General features: G+C 39.5%; 1 protein-coding gene and 7 non-coding genes across 9 annotated transcripts in view; 1 reads left to right on the forward strand and 7 right to left on the reverse strand.

Annotated features, from left to right (window-relative positions):
• LOC110167909 (ras-related protein Rab-37-like) overlaps nucleotides 1-22145 on the reverse strand; it is a 34134-nt gene extending 11989 nt beyond the window's left edge. For both annotated transcript variants that reach the window (XR_008631738.1, XM_020933305.2), the window contains exons 1-4: nucleotides 21894-22145; nucleotides 7833-7943; nucleotides 4956-4997; nucleotides 4481-4547 (exon numbers count right to left, since the gene is read on the reverse strand). Coding sequence is in view for 1 of the 2 variants with exons in the window: in XM_020933305.2 (XP_020788964.1) it covers nucleotides 4481-4547; nucleotides 4956-4997; nucleotides 7833-7943; nucleotides 21894-22031 (358 nt within the window). In the remaining variant the exon portion in view is untranslated. The remainder of the gene's footprint in view (nucleotides 1-4480; nucleotides 4548-4955; nucleotides 4998-7832; nucleotides 7944-21893) is intronic.
• Nucleotides 93-166, reverse strand: trnat-agu (transfer RNA threonine (anticodon AGU)). The gene has a single exon. It is a non-coding gene; the product is annotated as a tRNA-Thr (tRNA).
• Nucleotides 579-652, reverse strand: trnat-cgu (transfer RNA threonine (anticodon CGU)). Its single transcript has one exon. It is a non-coding gene; the product is annotated as a tRNA-Thr (tRNA).
• On the forward strand, nucleotides 770-842 carry trnar-ucg (transfer RNA arginine (anticodon UCG)). Its single transcript has one exon. It is a non-coding gene; the product is annotated as a tRNA-Arg (tRNA).
• trnat-ugu (transfer RNA threonine (anticodon UGU)) lies at nucleotides 1106-1179 on the reverse strand. Its single transcript has one exon. It is a non-coding gene; the product is annotated as a tRNA-Thr (tRNA).
• On the reverse strand, nucleotides 1639-1712 carry trnat-agu (transfer RNA threonine (anticodon AGU)). The gene has a single exon. It is a non-coding gene; the product is annotated as a tRNA-Thr (tRNA).
• Nucleotides 1952-2025, reverse strand: trnat-cgu (transfer RNA threonine (anticodon CGU)). Its single transcript has one exon. It is a non-coding gene; the product is annotated as a tRNA-Thr (tRNA).
• trnai-uau (transfer RNA isoleucine (anticodon UAU)) lies at nucleotides 2463-2536 on the reverse strand. Its single transcript has one exon. It is a non-coding gene; the product is annotated as a tRNA-Ile (tRNA).
• Nucleotides 22146-23608: the final 1463 nt, after the last annotated feature.

A 23608-nucleotide genomic window follows, 5' to 3' on the forward strand; every position in this document is an offset into this window, starting at 1 on the left:
TTGGGATCAGAAGACTGAGCGTTTGAATCCCTTGATGGTAATTAATACAACCTCAATTTTAGAATGTTCACAGACAAGAACAGAAGGTGGAAAGGCACTGCTGGGACTTGAACCCAGGATCTCCTGTTTACTAGACAGGCGCTTTGACCAGCTAAGCCACAGTGCCTTGCATTTGCATTTTAAGCACATGCACGCAGATGAAAACCCGTTATTGGTTACGACGTTAACGCAGTCCAGTTTTTCAAATCATGCAGCACATTAAAAATTACACCATTATAGCACTTCAATGACCACGTGGTCTAATACATATGGAATATGACTTGAGGTGAAAAGAATTCAGGCTTTGACCCACTTTTGTGGTAATCAGATTATGTTTGATTGTTTTGATGTTACCCACAGAGAAAGAGAATGTGAAAAGGCACTGCTTGGATTTGAACTCAGGATGTCCTTTTAAGTAGACAGGTGTTTTGACCACATAACATGGATTTTGGGTAAGGAAAGTAAGGGTTCAAATCCTTTTGTGGCTATCAGTGCATGCTTGCTTTTAGAATATTTAAAGAAGATATCAGAATGTGGAAAGGCACTGCTGGGATTTGAACCCAGGATCTCCTGTTTACGAGACAGGCACTTTGACCAGCTAAGCCACAGCGCCTACACTTTCAGATGTGACCATGAAAGGAAGCTAAAATCTGGGCACTTGGCATATCTAAAAAAACAGTCAGATAAGTTATCCTGCTCCTTCACAATCTACAAAACAAACTCCAAACATGGCCACGTGGCCTAATGGATAAGGCGTCTGACTTCGGATCAGAAGATTGAGGGTTCAAGTCCCTTCGTGGTTACTTGATAATGCTTGGCTTTTGAATATTTACAGAACAGAATGTGAAAAGGCACTGCTGGGATTTGAACCCAGGATGTCCTGTGGAGGCAAGAAGCACAATGACCAGCTTATATGGACTTCAGTTGACAGGAGGGACGATTGGAATCATCTCGTGATTAGGCATCAATATGTGGTCTGACTTGAGATCAGAAGATTGAACTCCCTTGATGGCTCTCAGTACAATCTCAATTTTAGAATGTTCACAGATGATAATAGAAGGTCAAAAGGCACTGCTGGGATTTGAACCCAGGATCTCCTGTTTACAAGACAGGTGCTTTGACCAGCTAAGCCACAGCGCCTACATTTTTTAACTAACCATGAAAGAAAGGTAAAATTTGGGCACTTGGCGTTATTGTGAACAACATTCTAAGACAAATGATCCCTGCTACTTCACAAGTTAGGAAATAAAAGACACCCATGACTGTGTGGTCTAACGTATAAGGCGTGTGACTGAAGACCACGAGATTGAGTGCTCAAGCTGCTTTTCTCAGTGTTATTCTTAGTTTTGAAATGTTTACATAAGAGACCCACTTGCGGAAAGGCACTGACTTGAACCCAGGATGTCCTGTTAAGTCAAAAAGCACATTGACCAGCTTTTATGAACTTCAGTTCACAAGAGTGAAGATTTGAATCATTTCAAGATTAGGCATCAATATGCTGTCAGACTTGGGATCAGAAGACTGAGCGTTTGAATCCCTTGATGGTCCTTAATACAACCTCAATTTTAGAATGTTCACAGACAACAACAGAAGGTGTAAAGGCACTGCTGGGATTTGAACCCAGGATCTCCTGTTTACTAGACAGGTGCTTTAACCAGCTAAGCCACAGCGCCTACATTTTTCTAAACCATGAAAGAAAGGTAAAATTTGGGCACTTGGCGTTTTGTGAATGACATTAAGACAAATGATCCTGCTCCTTCACAAGTTAGGAAATAAAAGACAGCCATGACTGTGTGGTCTAACCTATAAGGCACTTGACTGCGGACCATGGGATTGAGTGCTCAAGCTGCTTCGTGGTTTTTCAGTGTATTCTTGGTTCTGAAATGTTTACGTAAGAGACCCAAATGTGGAAAGGCACTGCTGGGATTTGAATCCAGAATCTCCTGTTTACGAGACAGGCACTTTGACCAGCTAAGCCACAGCGCCTACACTTTCAGATGTGACCATGAAAGGAAGCTAAAATCTGGGCACTTGGCATTTCTAAAGAAAAGTCAGATAAGTTATCCTGCTCCTTCACAATCTAGAAAACAAACTCCATACATGACCACGTGGCCTAATGGATAAGGCGTCTGACTGAGGGTTCAAGTCCGTTTGTGGTTACTTGATAATGCTTGGCTTTTGAATATTTACAGAACAGAATGTGAAAAGGCACTGCTGGGATTTGAACCCAGGATGTCCTGTGGAGGCAAGAAGCACAATGACCAGCTTATATGGACTTCAGTAGACAAGAGGGACGATTGGAATCATCTCGTGATTAGGCATCAATATGTGGTCTGACTTGAGATCAGAAGATTGAACTCCCTTGATGGCTCTCAGTACAATCCCAATTTTAGAATGTTCACAGATGATAATAGAAGGTCAAAAGGCACTGGTGGGATTTGAACCCAGGTTCTCCTGTTTATAAGACAGGTGCTTTGACCAGTTAAGCCACAGCGCCTACATTTTCTAAACCAACCATGAAAGAAAGGTAAAATTTGGGCACTTGGCGTATTGTGAACAACATTCTGACAAATGATCCCGCTACTTCACAAGTTAGGAAATAAAAGACACCCATGACTGTGTGGTCTAACGTATAAGGCGTGTGACTGAAGACCACGAGATTGAGTGCTCAAGCTGTTTTTCTCAGTGTTTTCTTGGTTTTGAAATGTTTACGTAAGAGACCCACTTGCGGAAAGGCACTGACTTGAACCCAGGATGTCCTGTTAAGTCAAAAAGCGCATTGACCAGCTTTTATGAACTTCAGTTAGATAGAATGTCCTCTGCGCAGAACTTAATATCCTGTTTTTATAGAAAAATCCAACTCCCCCATCGACAGAGAGAGACAGAGAGAGACAGAGAGAGAGAGATACTTTATTGATCCAGAGTGAAATTCAAGTTTTGCTGCAGTTTGGCTGCAATATTTCTACTGTGTGTCTCGGATCAGTTTGACAGGAGGACAGGTCAGGGAGGGTCAGCAGATCCTGTGAAGAACCAAAAGTGTCCCTCATGTGTGTCTTGCAGCATCACAGCAGAGTCCAGGAGGAACCAGGTGAACACAACAGGAAAGACCGTGCTCTTGCATGCCTCTTTGGTGTTTCAGTTGGTGATGAAATGGTTCATTCCCTCAAAATATTTCCTCTAAAGGTCTTTTGCGACAGACGGTGGCCTGGAGCATCTCAAATGTCGTTTATCTCTAGTTTAGCTCCTTAACTCCTTCACCATGTACAAGGGAAAAACTCATTACAAAAAAATCCCTTACTTGTGTCCTTTGAACTGCACATGCCACACTTAGTTGGTTAAAATCTCATGGTTTGATCATAAAAACTGAGCTCAAAATACAAATCGTTGCACTGTATTATGCACTGCTATTCTGAGTTCCCAAACCTTTACACTCACATACTTGAATCCATCAAGGATCTTCCAAAACCTGGAGAAGATGTGATCAGGTCAGAAGTTTTCTGACTTGCAAAACTGGCAAAACGGGCCTGGTGAACCTTGGAACTACCTGCTACATGAACAGCATCCTGCAGACCCTCTTTATGGCCACTGATTTCAGGAGACATGTTTTGTCTTTAAATCTCTGTGGCTAAGAAAAGCTCATGAAAAAGCTTCAGTTACTGTTTCCTTTTCTTGAACACACTCAGAGGGCAAAACTCAGGTTTCTTCTAGTCCAGCTGCATGAAAAGGAGAAGATCCTGCAGGAATCTGACCACAGAAAGGCCAATGACAGAACTTTAATAGAGAAGAGCTTTGGTGGGAAGCTGCTCACCAGGATCCTCTGTATGCACTGTAACAGCATCTCAGAGAAAGAAGAGCCCTTTACAGACTTGACATTAGCCTTCTGTGCCTCTGCCACCTCTGAGCACGATCTCATCAGTTATTTCCTGGCACCTGAAGTTCTTGGAGGTAATACTTACTCTTGTAAAAGATGTAGCTCCCTCCAAAGAGCAGAAAGGACTTTAAAAATCATATCAGAGCAAGAATACCTCATTCTGACTCTGCTGTGATTTGAATATGATGCCAAGAGACATGTGATGAAAAAGAGTTTGGACAAAGTCTCCATTCCATCTTTAATGGGGCATTCCAGTGCACACACAGAAGCCCAGAGCATGTGTTCAGTCAGTCCCTTATGTTCTGTGCTCTGTGCTGATGCACTCAGGGTTGTTTGACTGGATTCTGTTTGATGACAGCAGAGTCACTTATGCCTCCTTCCAATCAGCTCAAAGTGTGACTCATGACACAGAGTATGTGCTCATGTACAGGAAACAGAAGAGACCTGGATAAAAGGTACACGGACAGGTCTTGAAAATGAGTTGAGGATAAATGTTGACCCTCCACTCCAGGACAGAATGGTCCTTCTGTAGGAACATTAAAGACAGAGCAGTGTGTGTGTGGTCCTCACCGTGTGCGTCTCTGTAGTATGCATGTGTGACACTCCTGAAGCGCTCCTGTCCTGCAGTGTCCCAGATCTGAAACACAAACACACACGGTCGAAATGAGACAGGCTCCTGCTTTAAACAGGAGGTATTATGTAAAAGCCATTATTATAACCTTCTACCATGTATAACATTGTTCATTAAAAAAAAAAAGCCTGAAGAGGTTTTAGAGTCATTCATGCATGTCTGAGTATGATAATAAGAAATAACTATTCTACTGTATCATTGATTATGAGAAAAAATAAAGTATATGAAAAGTACAGAGCAGTGGGGGTGCATGGGGGACTGGCGGAAACAAGAATTTTCAAATTATGATGTGTTCAATACATTAGAATAAACTCAAACATGTATGAATCACACTAATCTATAACACAGTTAAAAGCTCTGAGCAGTCCATTTTGTAGAACAGATCTGCTGTAATAAGGGGAACTGGACACTGACCTGGAGTTTGACTTTGACGTTGTCCACAGTCACCACTTTATTCTGAAAAAAGACCAAAATAAGGTTATATGCTGCTGTTCCCACATGCCGCTATTTAGACAACGACGTTTAAATGACAAAAAAACATTATTTTTCAAGCATCTACTACTTTGATTTTTTTTTTCTCTGTCGCAGAAGTGGCAATTTATAATTTTTCAAATATTCTGCTTTTTTATACTTTGTGCTCTCATATATCATAAGATGCTTGAGCACTTGAGAGAAGTACTTTCAGTAAGTTCAGAGAATACTTGAGCCACATAGGATATCCGGCAGTGGTGGAAAGTCCTGACTGATTACCGTGGGAAACAGTTATGCGTTTGAAAAAGTGCATAGGTCAGGCCTCGGGAAAATATGTAATCTTAAACGGAGGCTGCACGGGCCCTTTGTGCTTCATTCATTTGGTCATGTATCTGCGGAGAACAACATACAGACTAAATAAATAACCAGTCAAGGTCATTGCTCCAGCTCAATGAGATGAAACTCTCACAGCCCAAAACACACACAACATGTCAGAAAAGTGATACTAAAAAGTGTTGGAAAATTGGCATGTCTAAATAGAGACATGTCGTAATGAAGTTATGTCGGAATAGCCGGCGTACAACAACAATAAAATGCTTAGTCACATATGGTTTGGTACCTGATCCATAGAGTTATATATAAAATCCCTGCCCTCAAATCATCCTACAGTTCTAGAATATGAAGACTACCTGTTTCTCTACATGCTGCCATTAGGCCAGTTAATAAGCAGCAATAACATGTCCTACCACAATTATGCAGATGACACTCAGATCTACGTCTCTCTGGCAGCAGGAGACTATGGACCAGTGGACTCACTTGGTCACTGCATCCAACAGATCAGTGTGTGGATGCAAAACAACTTTCTCCAGCTAAACTCTGACAAGACTGAAGTCATAGTGTTTGGTCCACAGAAACAAAGGGACAGTGTCAGCAGTCACCTCCAGTCTCTCTCTCTAAAACCTTCAAATCAGGCAAGAAATCTCAGGGTAATAATGGACTCAGACTTGAACTTTAACAGCCACATCAAATCAATAACATCTGCAGCCTTTTACCATCTAAAAAACTTAGCAAAAATCAAAGGTTTACTGTCTAAATCAGACTTGGAGAAACTTATCCATGCGTTTGTCTCCAGTAGGTTAGATACTGTAATGTTCTGCTCACTGGTCTCTCCAAACGAGCTGTGAGACGCTGCAGAACATCCAGAACGATGCAGCTCGGGTCCTGACTCGAACTAGGAAGTACGAGCACATAAGTCCTGTGCTCAGGTTTCTGCTCTGGCTCCTGTGGCTCAGAGACTTTAAAGCAGCTCTGCTTGTACAAGTCTCTCCATGGCCGAGCACCAAAGTACATCTGTGACATGTTAGTGTCATATGAACCATCTCACACTCTGAGGAGCTCAGGGACCGGCCTCCTGCTGGTGCCCAGAGTCACGACTAAACAAGGGGAGTCAGAGTTTCAGGTTCATGCAGCTAAAACCTGGAACAGTCTTCCTGAACATGTGAGACAGACTCTTCTGTGACGCTGTTTAAATCCAGGCTCAAAAAAAAGCACTTTGCATTACTTTGTGTACGAACTGTGCTATACAAATAAACTTGCCTTGCCTTAAACTGCTGATACTTTGCAGCTGATCAACATTTTCTGAGGAAGGTGAAGTTAACTAGAGGCACTGCTCTGTTTGAAGCTCTGTTACTCAAATTAAACTTTAACCTGAGCTTTGTTTTAACCAACCTGACCACAAAGAAGTGAGTTGGAACTGTTGGAGCTACAACAGGTTAGTCACTCTCATCTTTGTGTTGAAAATCAAACTCCTAAACAGGACCATGAAAACTCGGACTGATCACAGGCTCCTGAAAATGTGCTCTTTAAATCCATTTTGTATTTTTTCTTGTGTTTTCAGGTTAAAAAGAAAAAAAAAAAAAAAAAAAGATTAGGTATTTGTATAATGTGTAAAATGCATTGTTGTTCCATAGACATACATGCAGATCCCAGAGGCGGCGCTATCATTAGGCAAAAGTAGGCAGCTGCTTAGGGCCCCCAAATCTGGAGGGGCCCCTGATCAATTGCCCTCAGTCCCACTAATGGTCGAGGCCTCAGAGCAATTTGATTTTCTCTCAATATGACATTAAATGAGAGTAGTTTTACTTTTAAACAATAATCACAAAAAAAAAAAAAAAATAAATAAAAATAAAATATATATATATATATATATATATATATATATATATATATATATATATATATATATATATATATATATATATATATATATATATATGTAATGGATGTAAACAAACGTGTAATTATACTAGGAAAAAAACAAAACAAAACTACTTTCAGGGCTAGTTTTCTAGTAAGCGACTAAACTAATATTAAAATTCAATCCATCATAATTCAAATAAACAGAGATGTACATGTCTCCAGAACAAAAGGGGAAAATAGACAATAAATATATTTATAAAAACAAAACAAAACTGTGCATTATAGTATCAAACTCAAGTTCCCCTAGGGCCCCCAAATTGCTAACTCCACCACTAGCAGAACCCCATACACTGCAGTGACATCACAGCCAGCTGTTACCATGGTGACACAATGCACACATTAACAAACACAGCCATAAAAGTATTAAGACTGTCTGAAAAACTTACAAGTGTTCATGGCCCTATTTAAACAAACAAACAAACAAACAAAAAAAAGGTGGGAGTGACTAAAAACTGTTGTAGTCCAGCTAAAACTCAGATTAAAGTATGTATTTTTGAGAATGTTGTTCTTGTCTCATGGATCAAACTGTTCACAGAGTCTTCACTTCACCCCGGCGCTCACCGTGAAGCCGATGCCCACTGTGGCGGAGAAGGAGCCGGGGATGAACTTCCCCTGATCGAACTGCACCAAGAGAGACGTCTTCCCGACTCCACTGTCGCCCACCAGGATGGTCTGAAACACAGAAAACACACTTACAGCTCACGTCACAGCACAACAACTCAACGCTGGGCTAACATAGAGCTTATTATTCTTCTTCTTATTATTATTATTGGCTGCTTCAACATAAGTGCAAATTGGAAGAAAACATAAATAAATTACAACACCATCTGTAGCTGAGTGGGAAGAGTGAAACAAGAGCCACAATTTGCTTAAAGAAGACATATTTGCCACGTTTACATGAGAGCTTTAATTCTGAATAAAAATGAATTCTGCTTTTAAAAGACCATGTAAACATTTAATTTCTAATGAAAATGATTAATACCGAAGTAAGCGGGTGGTTTATTCTGATTTTAAAGCCTAACTCATTTACTCCTGGATCATGTAAACATTTATTCTTCTTAAAAATAATTCTGGTTGTTCAGTGCGTGCTTGTTGTGTCGCCCTTCTGACGTGACCCTGACTTTCCTCCACGTCTCTTTGGATTTGTGAGCGGGATGTGGGAGTGGGCTGAGGTAGAGCAGCCTCACACGCACTTTGTCTTCTTCCTCCTTCTCCGCCACTCTTCCCTTCTCCTCCTCAGCTCACAGACGTAAAGCGTCATGAGAGAATTCTCCAGCTGCTGCTTCACAATTATCATCGGAACCATTGTGGAAAAGGTTTGGATCGACGACAAACCGAGATGACAGAAAATCTGGGGGCAACTGAAATGTGTGTTTTCTTCTGGTCGACGTAAATATGTTGGTGTCTCTGTCCAATCAGAACCTTTCCCACCTCCAGACACTGAGCAGAATTAAATAAAGGAGATTTGACGTGTTTTCCATGTAAACCTCAATTCAGAATTATTATTTCCATGTAAACTCGAAGGAGAATATTTTAATTCAGAACTATTTAATTCAGAACAATTTCGGAATTGAAAAAAAAAAACAAACATGGCCAGTGTGCTCTTGTTTGCTCTGTAGTCATAATCTATGACACCAGGGATCATTATGTTACTACAGCTACTACTGTAGCCACAGCCGCCCTGGGCAGACTGACAGAAGCGAGGCTGCCAATCTGCACCATCGGCCCCTCCAACAAGCACCACACACCACTTTCATACCAGCAGTGTTGGGAAGGTTCCTTTTAAAATGTATTCCCCTACAGATTACAGATTACACACACCAAAATGTAGTTTGTAATGTAATCCATTAAATTACTTAAAGTGAGTAATGTAATCTGAATACTTTGGATTACTTGATTTGCTGTAGAGAAGCAAAGACGAGGAAATCATAACATAAGATGTTTTGTCTGATAAAAGAAAATAGAAAGCCCAGACTTTACTGAACCAAATAAACATATTATTAATAGAAGAGGAGGAGACACGGTCCACGCAGCAGGATTTAGACCTGTTAAATCCTGTTTTAGTCCTGTTTAGTCCTGTTAAAACCTGGTTTAGACCTGGTTTAGTCCTGGTTTAGTCCTGTTAAAACCTGGTTTAGACCTGGTTTAGTCCTGGTTTAGCCCAAAATGTGAAAACAGGAAAATATCACTGTGTAATCCATTTATTTCAACAAAGTAACTGTAATCCAATTACCACTCACTGCAACAGTAACTGTAACTGAATACAGTTACTCATAATTTGTACTCTGATTACGTAACTCCGGTACATGTAATCTGTTACTCCCCAACACTGCATACCAGACAATGTGAGTGGGGAAGTGTCTTGCTTAAGGACACAACTACAGTTTCTGCCACTGGCGTCTCACTGTGGCACCTATTTATTTTTATATTTAAATTGTATTTAATGTGGTCTCCCATCCAAGTCCTGACCAGGTCCAGCCTCGCGTGGCAAAAGAAATATAATGAGGGCTTTGAAAAGAGGTTTGGAGTTTGTTAAGATTAAGGCACATTTTGAGGTTTTAATTTGACCCATCTATCCATCAGTGCCTCTGCAGCAGCCTGCCAGGAGCAGTGGGAACCATCTCCATATCTCCTGAAAAAATCTAAAATAAATTGTTACAAAACCGAGCAGTTGATTTTGATGTTGTGCTCTTGTGTTTGCTTCATGAGTCACTGTCCTGCGTCACTTCAGACATTTACTCCCCTCAGTTTCATCTGGTGCAGTGAGTCACACAGCAGCAGAGGTCACTTTTAAATACACATGCGGACAGTGTGACAGTGACAGTGTGACAGTCAGGGTGTACTCGTCACACTCTTGTACACAGCACAATAAGTTTGAAGTAAATAGGTTTTTCAGGTAACACTGTGATCTGTGCTTTTGTTACAATAAAACCCACTGAAGACAGCAGGAACCACATCCACTTGTGATTATATTCCCTTTTTTAAACAGTAAAATCACAGGAAATGTACAGTTCATTTAAAGCATGTGCAGGGTCCGGTGCCCGCTTGTCTCCATGGAGATGTTATTGCTTTGCCGATAATGTTTTACAGTCTGGCATTAAACTGATCAGAATAGCCTTTATGCCATCGCCGTGTTTGTTTTTATTGCTTTATTGAGTGACTGTTAGTGAGTCTTAGAGCCGCTGTCGTCCTTATGTAAGCTAACATTATGTGTGTTAGGAGCTCCACTCCACAGTTGCCGTGGAGACAGAGGTCAAACTCTCTGGAGACAGGAGTCCATTAGAGACAGAACACAGATGCTCGGGAAATACAAGAATATAGTTCATGTGAAAGACGCTATTATTTTCTTTTGATTGTTCACTAATGGATCACACTCTGGAAGATGCTTGGGTTAGATGTGTGTGTGTGATGCCCCCTGCTGGCAGCGGGCAGGAGTGCACAGTACAGGCAGGATAGTTCAACTGTACTTCCACATGTAGGACCTGGGTTCAAATTAGGGGTGTCAAATTATTGTGTTAATTGCGATTAATTAATTACAGTCATATTTAGTGCGTTATGTTTTTTAATCGCGTTAATCTCATTTTTAATCTCTAACTTTACTGTTTCTGTGCGAGTTGCCTTATTATAAAATCTGTTTTTATGTGTTGTTAGGACACAGTCACACTGTGCAGTCCTGCTCCGCTCACTCCCACAAAGAAATATAATTTTCATTTCCGTTCTCACCGCATCTGTGATAAACCTGAACATGTCTGATCTGAAAACATCGCGACACAAACACAGAACAGACTCACCTTCATCATCAACATCCCTCTGTCACAGAAAGAACACTCATATTCCACTGAGTCATGTCCTTTAGTATAAAAAAGCTGAACTGCATCAGCACAAGAGCATTTTCTTTTTCTTTTCTCCGCTTAGTTTATGCAAATGAGCCATGTGGTTTTAAGTTTTGTTTCTGTGAGACTTGCACAAAGCTGCATTAAACACATTCTAACATGTCAAACAGCTGATGTGGCTCTAGTGGTGATGTTTATATGTTGTAAAGTTGAGTTTATTTATGCAGATTAGTAATAGTAATAATAATGATGATACTTATATAAAAACATTAATGATAGTATGAAAATAATGTAATAATGAATTCAAATGAAAATACCTCAAGTTGAGGCTTTTCTCAGCAATTTTTAGGTGAGATTAAAAAAAGAGATGAATTAGATCAATTAATTACAGATCATAACGAATTAATCTCAAAATTGTTTTAATCACTTGACAGCTCTAGTTCAAATCCCAGATGATCCTGTTTCAGCCTCTGTGAGCTGTTAGAACAGGGCTGGGCAAACTTTTTGGCTCGGGGGCCACAAAGGGTTCTAAAATTTGAGGGAAGGGCCGGACAGGAGCAGATGGATGGAGTGGAGAGAAAAAAATAACATGAGATATAACGTGGTAAGTAGAAAATCTGTGCTTGAATTTCAACTGAAAGTCATTACAAAGCATCACAACAAAATATCTGTGTTATAAATTACTTTAAAATACTTTTAAAATACAAAATTTTAACATACGATGTTTTGTTTGCTAAAAGAAAAGAAAAGCCCAAACTTTTCTTAACTGTATTAAAAATATTATTGAAATACTTTATATATGAGATCACTGCTGTCTTCAGTTATGTCCACCAGGTCTAAGCAATATGTTAGGTGTCATATTGTTTAGACCTGGTTTAGTTCTGGTCTTAGTCCTGGTTTTAGTCCTGGTTTAGTCCTAGTTTAGTCCTGGTTTAGTCCTGGTTTTAATCCTGGGTTTAGTCCTGGTTTAGCCCAAAATGTGAAAACAGGAACATACCGCTGTGTAATCCATTTATTTCAACAAACTCACTGAAACAGTAGCTGTAACTGAATACAGTTACTCATAATTTGTACTCTGATTACATAACGCCGGTACATGTAATCTGTTACTCCCCAACACTGTTTGAGACATTACACTTCCTGACATTACAGCATGAGTGGTCACGCTGTGTGCGCTAATGAGAAAAGAGTGAAAAACAAAACATTGATTTATGTGAGGAACACTTAGAGCGTGTGGATCCTCCGCCAGAGCCCCTCCGAGCTGGAACGTGCATTAGTGAACAGTTAATGGGTCGTTAGCATCGCGGTGGAGCTAACCACTTTCTGAAGCACAAATAGTAGAGAAAACTGTTAAAAGCTCCAGTCAATCAGCGAGTTATAGACAAATAAAAACAACAGATAATACTCCCTACAACTGTACAAATCACTTTTATGTAACAGATAACAACAACTACAAACTTATAAGTAATACTCCTACAACTGTAACAATCACCAGTACTACACAAACTTAACAGATAATACTCCCTACAACTGTACACAACTCACATTTATGTAACAGATAATACTCCCTACAACTGTACAACAACTCACCCTTATGTAACAGATAATACTCCCTACAACTGTACAACAACTCACAACTACAACTTATGTAACAGATAATACTTACAACTGTACAACAACTCACCCTTATGTAACAGATAATACTCCCTACAACTGTACAACAACTCACTTAACAGATAATAACACTGTACAACAACTCACCTATACTTACAACTGTAACTCACTTAGATAATACTCCCTACAACTGTACACACTCACTTATGTAACAGATAATACTCCCTACAACTGTACAACACTCACCCTTATGAACAGATAATACTCCCTACAACTGTACAACAACTCACATTTATGTAACAGATAATACTCCCTACAACTGTACAACAACTCACCCTTATGGAACAGATAATACTCCCTACAACTGTACAACAACTCACATTTATGTACTTACAACTGTACAAACTCACTTATGAACAGATAATACTCCCTACAACTGTACAACAACTCACCCTTATGGAACAGATAATACTCCCTACAACTGTACAACAACTCACCCTTATGGAACAGATAACCCAGTGTCCTGTCAATCATCAGATCATTGTTGCACTGTCTTCCTGTGACCTCTTGTGTAAAGCTGAGATTTTATATTTTATTACTTATTTTTCTACTTATTTTTTGCAACTTATTTAGAATTTATTATTATCATTTATATTTTTTCTCTTTGTTATTATATTATATTGTGATGTGTGACTCCTGTGTCCAAATCATTTCACTTGTGGATCAATAAAGTTGGTCTAAGTCTAAGTTCATGAGATTCAAACACGAGGTGGGTCACTGACATTCATTCTGTCTATTCAAGTTGTGTATTTCTGTTTAATTATTCATTATGTGTTCAAAGCCTAATTCGTACACCTTATTTATGTCATTTGAGGCATTTATGAGCTCGTAGTTTGTACAGTGTATGAGTTGTTACACAGACGGTTACACATCTGTGATAGAAATTCAGATTGTGGAAAGATTTCTCTCATTGTGTTTTTGTGTAAATGAATGTGATTTGTACCTGAAACCCAGAGCAGCATGAACATGTGGAAAAGTTCATCAGACACAACTGTTAATCAGTGTTGGGGAGTAACAGATTACATGTACCGGAGTTATGTAATCAGAGTACAAATGATGAGTAACTGTATTCAGTTACAGTTACTGTTTCAGTGAGTGGTAATTGGATTACAGTTACTTTGTTGAAATAAATGGATTACACAGAGGTATTTTCCTGTTTTTACATTTTGAACTAAACCAGGACTAAAACCAGGACTTAAACTAGGACTAAGCTAGGACTAAAAGCAGGACTGAAATGGGACTAAACCAGGACTAAACCAGGACTAAAAGCAGGATTAAACCAGGACTAAACCAGGACTAAACCAGGACTACACCAGGACTAAACCAGGACTAAAAGCAGGACTAAAACCAGGACTAAAAGCAGGACTAAAACCAGGTCTAAACAATATGACACTAACAGTAGGTTGGACATAATTGAAGGCAGCAGTGATCTCATATAAAAATCATTTCTCTATCAATAATATTTTTAATATGGTTAAGGAAAGACTGGAGTTTTTATTTTCTTTTAGCAGACAGAACTTCTTATGTTCAGATCCTGGTCTTTTCTTCTCTACAGTAAACACAAACCTGTTCATGGAGACTTGGGCTCAACAGACAATTTGAAGAGAACAAACATGAATTTTCACGATGTGTTTGATACATTCATGTACATTCAAGTAATCCAAAGTATTCAGATTACGTTACTCACTTTAAGTAATTTAATGGATTCTGTTACAAACTACATTTTGGGGTCTGTAATCTGTAATCTGTAGGGGATTACATTTTAAAAGGAACCTTCCCAACACTGATGTTCATTTAGCACCAGCCTCTCAAAGCAAAGTCACTCTACTTTAATATGTACAGTATGTAACTTGTATTTGTGTATAAATACTCAGAGGTACTCAGAGATACTGGAGAGATACTTGGGAAATGGGGCGAGTTGTGGTAGGAACTTCCTGCTGGAGGAGAGAGGCTGTTGGTCTGTGGTCAGGGCAGGACTAGGCTCTGTCCATATCTGCTGTAACAAGAATAAACCTTGGTCCACCTTGGCTTCCAAAAACCTTGGTTTCCAAAAACTCATCGGGCTTTGCAAATTGATTCATTATTTATCTTCAAGAGATAAATAATTTTTGCCACAGTACATCACATGTCATGACAGAAGTTAAATTTCAGATGCTGTGATCTTTGTAGAGTTTCTCATGGTGTTGAGCCGTCGTTCTGACCAGTACATATTTTGTTTCACGCAGATTAAAACCACAAAAGACAGCACCATGTCCTGGACATTTGTTCACAACACAACACAGATGAACTATACGACAGTCAAAACTGAACACAGACGGATTACTCCTGCAAACAAGCTGGACTTTTGTACGGCCAAGTTCAGTGCGGTTACATGGGGTCAGCCTTATCATCAGAAGAGCCTCTAGTCAGAAGAGCCTCTAGTCAGAAGAGCCTCTAGTCAGAAGAGCCTCTAGTCAGAAAATCCATGTTCAGGTGGTGTTACAAATTGTTACATATTAAATTGTATTTCAAGTTTTAAATATTTTTAAAAGTAAATATTAAAAGTAATAAATATATTAAGCCCTTAAAATACAGGCAAAATGTTTGAGGAAATAATGATTTGGGTGGAAATGTCTGTCTTAAGTGTAACAGGGTTGATGATTGTCTGATTTTCAGGCAACTTGCAAAATGTTCAGTAATTCGAGCTCTACAACCTTCATTTCAATTGTATTTTCAATCTTTTTCTTTTAATATAGCATTGGTGGGTTTGTAAACCAACAAATGAAGTCATGCTGGTCTTAGCTAATGCTGTTATGCATGATTATGGGTTTTCCTGTCAATATCTCTAAAAATTAGGGGTGTGCAAAAATATCGGAATATCGATATATTGTATTGTTTAATGTGATGATGCAGTATCGATATCGTGGAGTATTTTTTACATGGTTTACTAAATTATTTTGTTACAGAGCTACAGTTTTGTTGCTTGTGGAGTGAAAGGAAACTCATTTATGCTACACATATGACATTTTTACTGTTTTGATGATTAAAATATTTGTGTTTCATATGAACTTTGCACAAGAAGTGGTTTAACAAAAACTTTTAGTATCACAGCCATGATTTAACCTTTATGTTTTATTGAACCATATCGAATCGATTTGAAATATATCAAATCAAATCGAAAGTGCACTGTATCGAGATATGTATCGTATCGTGGCCTATGTATCGAGGTATGTATCATATCGGCAACTTCTTAATGATACCCAGCCCTACTAAAAATGTTGATGTTGCAGCCATTTTTTATTGGTAAACATCCAAAAGTTTACTAATTCTTCCCTGATATCCAGGGATTATTCCCTGTTGCTTTCATTAAATATACATTCAATTATTTAAGAGAAATGTTGCTGACAAACCACGCTAACAGTCAGAATCCACCAAAACGGACGAAACAGAGCAACAAATAATCAAACTAGTCACTTTTGAAAAATTTAGCTTCCACTGTCGTGCTGTGTTCACTACTGCCCCCAGTGGTCAGCTCATGTACTGCTCCAGTGTTAAGACTCCACGTTTCGAGGAGACGGACCAGATTAGAAACAGAACCACACAGAGGACGGACAGAAGCCTCCAGAAAAAAGAAAAGAAAAGAAAAAAACACAGACAAACACACCTGGAGTTGTGTTTTGTTTCATTCACGAACAAGTTTAACACTCAAACCTGCAGATTTAGTTTTTCTCTCAAACTGAAAATACTCTTTGTGATGTCATGTGGTAATACACGAAGTGCTCCACTGTGTTTTTAAACTCCATACACCTTCAGAGAGAGAGAGAGAGATGCTTTATTGACCCGAGGGAAATTCTTAAGTGTCCTAAAGTGCAATGTGTCATCTGTAAATATTTAAAGACTGTTTGAGATGAGAACAAGTCTCTACAATTTAAAAGGAACCTACATGTTAAAAAAAATAAATAAAAAAACAGATTCATAACAAAGGTTACGGAGCAAAGCATCACTGTGAAAGAAGTTCATTTATGGAATAGTCTTGACAAAGATATAAACGAATCAAGTACAATGATGACATTTTAAAAATACTTAAAATCAAATGCAGTGTGTATGTATGAAAAAGGAAGTTGTTGTGCATAAAAGTGAAGATTTCTGTTTACAACTGATTAATAATTGTGCCTGAACTGAAATGTACTGATTTGAAATGTTTAGTAACCATCGGCGTAGATGGATTGTCTTGAAAATGGAAAAGGTACGGAAGCCGAGAGGGGTCACAACAAACACAAACGCCACAACAAATACAAATGCGACAAAGCCACAACACACCAAAAAAAGCCACAACGGAAATGATCGCGGGACTCTGTTTGAATGCAAACGCCGCAACAAATACTAATGCCACAACACAAACGCAAATGCCACAACACATTAAAATGCCACAACACATAAAAAAGCCACAACGCATTAAAAGCCACAACGGAAGTGACCGCGGGACTCTATTCTCTGACGGACCGATCAAGTGGCAAGTGAAGAAGAAGAAATACAACATGAAAAGTAAAGGAACGGAGAAGTTGGAAACGTGAGTAAAAGTCATTTATTGTTTTATCATTATTCGTTTCACATTGTAGTTCTTCTTCTTCACTTGCCGCTTGATCGGTCCGTCAGAGAATAGAGTCCCGCGGTCACTTCCGTTGTGGCTTTTTGTTGTGTTGTCGCATTTGTATTTGTTACGGCGTTTGCGTTTGTTGTGACCCCTCTTGGTTTCCGTAAAAAGGGGCAGATAACATAAGATTTCTCTTCTTTCTGCTCCTTTTCATTCATTTCTTGTATGTTTGATGTTGTGACACTGTTGATGTCTTTTTATACTTTATGAATGAAATAAAGAAAAAAAATTAATAAATACACAAATAAATAAATTTAAAAAAAATCAAGTTTTTGGTGCAGCAAACTAGAATTATTCACTAGATTCACAGGAAACATTTGGAACATTTCAGCCCTGGAACTTGGAAATTACCGCTCCATGGCATCACAAGGTGGAGCAGAGCATTTGGAGATTAGGAAATGTAGAAAGACTAAATGGTTAGTTAAACAAAACACAGCTCCAGGTCTGTTTGTGATGAGGTAACAGTATTATAACATGACTCAACGCTCACAAGAGTCACGTTTGTGCAATTAGAACCTTAACAACACTAATAAATAATGACAAAACAAGATGAAATGAAATAAATAAATAAATAAATGAATGAACATTAAATGAAAAAGGAGAGAGCAGAGAGGGGGGTATGAGGAGAGATTTAGGCCACTGCAGGCTTAGAGGAAACACTCAGAGGAGCTGTCAGCTTAAAGTCTTATGGAAGAAAAACCGCAGATCAAAGACCGTTTTTCATATAACTTTTTTTTTTTTTCACTTTTTTGTTTGACAGATTATTATGCCAGATGCCCTTCCTGTTTCAAACCATCTGGAGAAGGTCAGGAACATATTGTAAAATGATCAGTATCACAGTTCTGGCTAAGGGATTATAAACTAACACAACTGAGAAAAAAGATGTTCTGTCTAACTTGCATTTACATTTTTTTCTGTTAATACAAGCATCAAGAATCTCGGACTTCCGGTCATTGCGCAATTCATACTAGGAAGGATTTTCTGAAAAAGTGAACATTAAACCTCCATGTTTATTTTCCCAGTGGGATGTGTCTATTGACACAAGTCGATCTTTTCAAGTCTTTTGAACCATATCACTTTTGTTTCTGGTTCTGATATTGTCATATTTTAGTTTTGGGATTCGGACATCGTAATTGTGTGGATGTTGGATCCTGACAGCGGAAAACGGCTCGTGAAATTTGCTTGCGAACTCCATAAATGCAAAAGTGAATCAAATGTGTGTGACTGCAAACCTCTGTTCAAACTGTTCCCCTTCCAACGGAATTGAAAAATAGTGAAAGGTGAAGGTGATGGGCAGGATTGATCCACAGGAAGAACCAAAAAGGAAACTTTTGACTGACTAAGAAATCATCCCAAGTTTGCAGTAAACTTTTTGTATGTGGAGCGACAAAAATGCAAAATCCCGAGACGTGATGTTGATGTAAAACCACAAGAACAAGAAAGTGCAGCTCAGGATGTTTGTCTTCTGCACCTCTCACTTAACAAACGGGATCCTGCTTTGTTGGCGCTCCACATACAAAATGTTCTGTGTAAACTCAGGCTGATTTAGGCAGTCAAATGTTTGTACATTACCCATTTTTACATTTTCCTGTAAGGGTAATTTTCTGTTCTAAGTAGCTCACGTGTGTCTGTTTACATCCACACAGCACACGGATCGAGCTGAAGCTGCAGATTAGAGACAGTGACTCTATTTCCATCTACGTATCTAAAGTTTTGCACCACATTTCACAAATAATAATAACACAGTTTTGACTTGTATCTAAACCAGAAGTGCAGAGCTCTGATCTTCTGAACACTTAAGTGAGTGGTTTTACTCTAGACAGGAAACAGCTGATGTGTCCGAGTCCGACCTGAGCACGAACATCCCTTCTAAATATTTGCCTGAACTCGTCCTGTTGGACTTCGGTCGGGTCTCCATGCTCCAATCTGGATCCTGCAGCCACGTGGTGCTGGATACAACGGTCCTTCAAATTCCTTTGGGTTCACATCTCTGTGGATCTCTCCTGGTCAGTCAACACCTCAGCATTGGTCAAAAAGGCCCAGCAGCAGCTGCACAGGAAGGAGCAACTCAACACAAGCTGCTGGTGACCTTCTATTGTTCCACCAATGGTCACCTGCTGACCTCTGCTGTGACAGTGTGGCTCTAGCTGCACAGAGGCCGACAGGAAGTGTCTACAGAGGGTCACCAACACTGCACAGGACATTACTGGCTGCCCTCTGCCTTCTTTAACCACGTTATACAACTCCCACTGTCTCAGCAGAGCGAGGAAAATAATTCAAGACAATACACACCCTGGATTCACCTGTTCAAACTGTTGCTTCTGGCAGGTGCTTCAGGTCAGTTCCAGCTACGACCAACAGACTCAGGGACAACTTCTTCCCCAAAACTGTAACCATACTGAATGAGAACTGTTCATTTGTTTTATTTATTATTAATTCTTGCACTTTGACGGAGCAGCTCTGAATTTCATTATACTGTATAATGACAATAAAAGCTTTTTATTCCATTCTATTCCATTCTACCTGCCCACCATGCTGCAAAGGTGAAGTTACATGTATAAATTGGATTAAAAAAAGAGACAGATGAGGGCTGGAATATAATGCTTTGTTTTTTAAATTAAATCTTGTATCTGTAAACCCTTATATGCAAATTAAAAACAACAACAACAAACAACAACAACAACAACAAAGCTCACAACTGTCAGTTTTGTGTAATAAAAGAACAGAGCGTCAGGCCACACTGAGGACTCCAGCACCACGGACAGCTCCTGCACCTTCATCTGTCCAACCGTCACTCACACGTCTTTTTAATCCTGGTCTGTTCTATTTATTCTATTCATTATTACTGTAAAGGTCAAAGAACTGTTTTTTTTAAAAGATCATGTCTGAGTAATTTAGTGATCTCCCCTAGTACCAGTTTGAACCCTCCTTACAAGCTCTGCCCACAAACCTACGTCCCCCATGCTCCTGCACGACAATTCCAATATTTTTTTTAGAGGGACGCACACAGATTGTGTTGTGATAGTGCTCTGAAGGGGGAGTGATTTAGCGCAGAGAGCAAAGGAAAGGGAGATGCTAAAAAACGTGAAAAAAGTAAAATTTATAAAACATGTTAATACACTGTTTTTGGCGAATATTTCATTTTCAGAACAATAAAAAGTAACACGGTGATGTAAATATGTGATGTTTTCGCGGTTCACACGCCGCAGAAGTGTCACGTTCCGTCTGTAACTGCTGTCAAACGGCCTGTGTACATGGAAGTGGCACTAAAGTTCCTTCGTACACAGAGTCAGTGCAGCTCCAGGCCAAACAGCACAGCCTCATTATATAACAGCCCCTCACCCGACCATGTGACCACGCTGCTCCCAGAGACGACACGACCGCAAAACCGACGCACAACCACGACAATACAACACACTGTACGCTCAGCTGTAAGTGCAACCTATCATCAGAGGTGGGCGGTACTCCATTTGCTCAGTTACATGTACTTGAGTAACGTTTTAAAGAGCCTGTATTACTCTATTTTCTGATCTGTGTTCTAATGTTTCCTCATCACAAACAGACCTGAACTTGTGTTTTGTTTCATTCACGTTTAACACAAAATATTCAGCCTGAGTTCTTCTCTCAAAAAGAAAACACTTTGTTCCACCTTGTGATGTCATGCCGGAATACAGGAAGTGCTCCACTGTGTTTTTAAACTCCACACACCTTCACTAGATTCACTTGGATCATTTCAGTCTGGAATTTCCAATCTCTACTGAACTAAACGTAAAAGGAGCTGTTAATGAAAACTACCACTTCATGACATCACAAGGTGGAACGGAGCATTTTGAGCTGGAGATGTAGACAGACTAATAATAAAAAGTTACTCAGATATGTGTAAATGAAACTCAATTTGCGTATCATTCGTTCACTTGTTTTTCAAAAAAAAAAAAAAAAAAAAAAAAAAAAATAATAATAATAAAATAAAATCTTCATTATTTGTCTCCAAAAACAAATTAATCTAAACACAAAATTGAAAACTGAAAAAGTTAATCGTTATCCATTTTTTCATTTTGGTTTTGGAGACAAATAATGAAGAACATCGTTGCGAATGAACGAATGATCCACAGATTCAACACAAGTCCAAGGTATTTTTGATATTTGTCATTAGGTAACAACATCCTAACATGGCTAGAAGCTCACAAAGACCTTTAAAGTCCTTTCAGGTGACATCAATCACAGCTTTGGAGTTGAATTATTTATACTGACAGAGTAGATGCTGGACTTTGCACCAGTTTTTGTTTCATGTGGAAAGGTGCAGTAATTATAGAAACATGAACCATAAGCCAGGTCAACAAATCTGCAATCTGACAGTTCTACACAAACTCCACCTGAGAATCCAGACCTGTCTCCAGCTCTGTTTAAAACATCATCTAGTGTCGTGATGTCGTAATGTATTTTTACGCAACAAAAAAGGCGCACAGTCCAGATGTTGTTTACCTTGTGCACCAGCTCTTCGTTGTACGCGGGCGCAGGGGGGGTCTTCTCTCCGGAGCCGTAGCCGCTTTCGGGCTGGATCTCCGGGTACGCCGTGGTGTAGTAAGCGGAGATGGGCTCCATAGACTCCATCCGCTCCATCGTGCCGTGCGCCGGTGCGTGCGCTGGGGCTGCTGTGCGGCCGGGGGACTCGTGCGTGAGCTCGGTGTGGCGTCCGCAGCATGAGCCGCGGTCGGAGCGGAGGTCTGAGCAGCGTCCAGCCGAGTCAGAGCCACCCGTCCCCCGCACCGCGCGCACCGCCTGTCCGCCTCTCCGGATACAAGCACCGCCCACCCGCCGTGAGTCACGAGCCGCGTGCGTGCCCGTGACTCACGTTTTTTACACGCATCATCATACGTCATTAATAACGCTGTGATAATGCGCGTTATTATGATTTGTATTTATTTATTTTTTCCACAGGTAGATAACCCCATGTATTATAGTAGTAGTAGTAGTAGTAGTATATTATATAGTAGTAGTGGTAGTAGTAGTAGTAGTAGTATTAGAGGGCAGAGGTCAGAGGTCAGTATGTGTCCAGTTGAGGTGTAGGACTTGGAGACAGGACACTTCCATCAGTCCCAGAGGAGGAGCACATGTGTCTGTGTGACTTAAAGGACATTGAAAATGAAATGCATCTTGTGTTTTACTGTTGTTTGTATCATGAGCTGCTCTGTCAGTTATTGTCTAATGTGTCTTAATGATTGTTGCTGTGTCTGATGAGGAGAGACTGAAGTATTTGTTTAAATGTGATGTTTTCAAGTTGGCTCAGTTTGTGTTAAAAGTCTGGGACCTCCGTAAAAGGACACTTTATGTTTGATGTGTGATCTGTCTGCTTATTGTGTTGTGTGTCTTATAAATCCATGCCTCAGTGGGCATGTCATATGTGTACTCAGTGTTGGGGAGTAACAGATTACATGTACCGGAGTTACGTAATCAGAGTACAAATTATAAGTAACTGTATTCAGTTACAGTTACTGTTTCATTGAGTGGTTATTGGATTACAGTTACTTTGTTGAAACAAATAGATTACATGGAGGTATTTTCCTGTTTTCACATTTAGGGCAAAATCCCCTTTTTTTTTTTTCCGGTAATTTCACTCATTGCCCGGCACTAAACCTGGTCTAAACTAAGACTAAACCAGTACTAAACCAGGTCTAAACCAGGTCTAATCTAGGTCTAAACTATGTCTAAATCAAGACTAAACCAGGACTAAACCTGGTCTAAACTAGATCTAAACTAGGTCTAAACCAAGAATAAACCAGGATTTAACAGGACTAAATCATGCTGTGTGGATGTGTCTCTTCTTCTATCAATAATATTTTTAATTTGGTTCAGTAAAGTTTGAGCTTTTTCATTTTCTTTTATCAGACAAAACATCTTATGTGAAGATTTCCTCGTCTTTGCGTCTCTACAGCAAATCAAGTAATCCAAAGTATTCAGATTACGTTACTCACTTTAAGTAATTTAATGGATTATGTTACAAACTACATTTTGGGGTATGTAATCTGTAATTTGTAGGGGAATACATTTTAAAAGTCAACTTCCCAACACTGTGATTACACTGGTTTACAATCAGTTACAAACAGGCCTAAAGTGCAGACACATACTGTCAGTGAGATTACGCAGCATTACACCTCACATCTATAGATCTATACCAGGACCTTCTTATAGACTACGTC

Source organism: Boleophthalmus pectinirostris, unplaced genomic scaffold, assembly GCF_026225935.1.
Source record: "Boleophthalmus pectinirostris isolate CB_2022bp ecotype Guang Dong unplaced genomic scaffold, ASM2622593v1 HiC_scaffold_14, whole genome shotgun sequence".
NCBI classification, from domain to species: Eukaryota; Metazoa; Chordata; class Actinopteri; order Gobiiformes; family Gobiidae; genus Boleophthalmus; species Boleophthalmus pectinirostris.